The sequence below is a fragment of the Eimeria mitis genome, genomic scaffold (assembly GCF_000499745.2).
Source record: "Eimeria mitis Houghton genomic scaffold, Emh_scaff4710, whole genome shotgun sequence".
Lineage (NCBI taxonomy): Eukaryota > Apicomplexa > Conoidasida > Eucoccidiorida > Eimeriidae > Eimeria > Eimeria mitis.
The window spans coordinates 527-869 of NW_013573013.1; the positions used below are offsets into that span (position 1 = coordinate 527).

At 55.1% G+C, this 343-nt stretch overlaps 1 protein-coding gene across 1 annotated transcript in view; it reads right to left on the reverse strand.

The window, feature by feature from the left end:
* Positions 1-232: 232 nt before the first annotated feature.
* The window catches only part of EMH_0077150 (uncharacterized protein), a gene marked incomplete at both ends in the record, with an annotated part of 2,590 nt that continues 2,479 nt past the window's right edge, over positions 233-343 (reverse strand). Inside the window, one exon of the mRNA XM_013499822.1 lies at positions 233-341. Coding sequence (XP_013355276.1) covers positions 233-341 — 109 coding nt within the window. The remainder of the gene's footprint in view (positions 342-343) is intronic.

The window sequence follows — 343 nt, forward strand, 5'->3', positions numbered from 1 at the left end:
GAAAATAGCAGCAGCAGCAGCAGCAGCAGCAGCACCAACACCAGCAGAAGCAGCACCAGCAGCAGCAGCAGCAGGAGGATGAATATCTAACCCCATATCATGATAAAGAGGAAGCCAGCTGAGTGTTGCTGTTCTTTTTTTATTTTTTTTTCTATTTTCTTTGTGCTGCTGCTGCATGAGCTGTACATACACCTCAGAAGGGGCGCAGCAGGAGATGCAGCAGCAGCAGCAGCTATCCTCCACCACACATCTCCCGCTCCTGCTGCTGCTCCCGCTCCCGCTGCTGCTCCCGCTGCTGCTGCTGCTGCTGCTGCTGCTGCTGCTGCTGCTGCTGCTGCTGCTG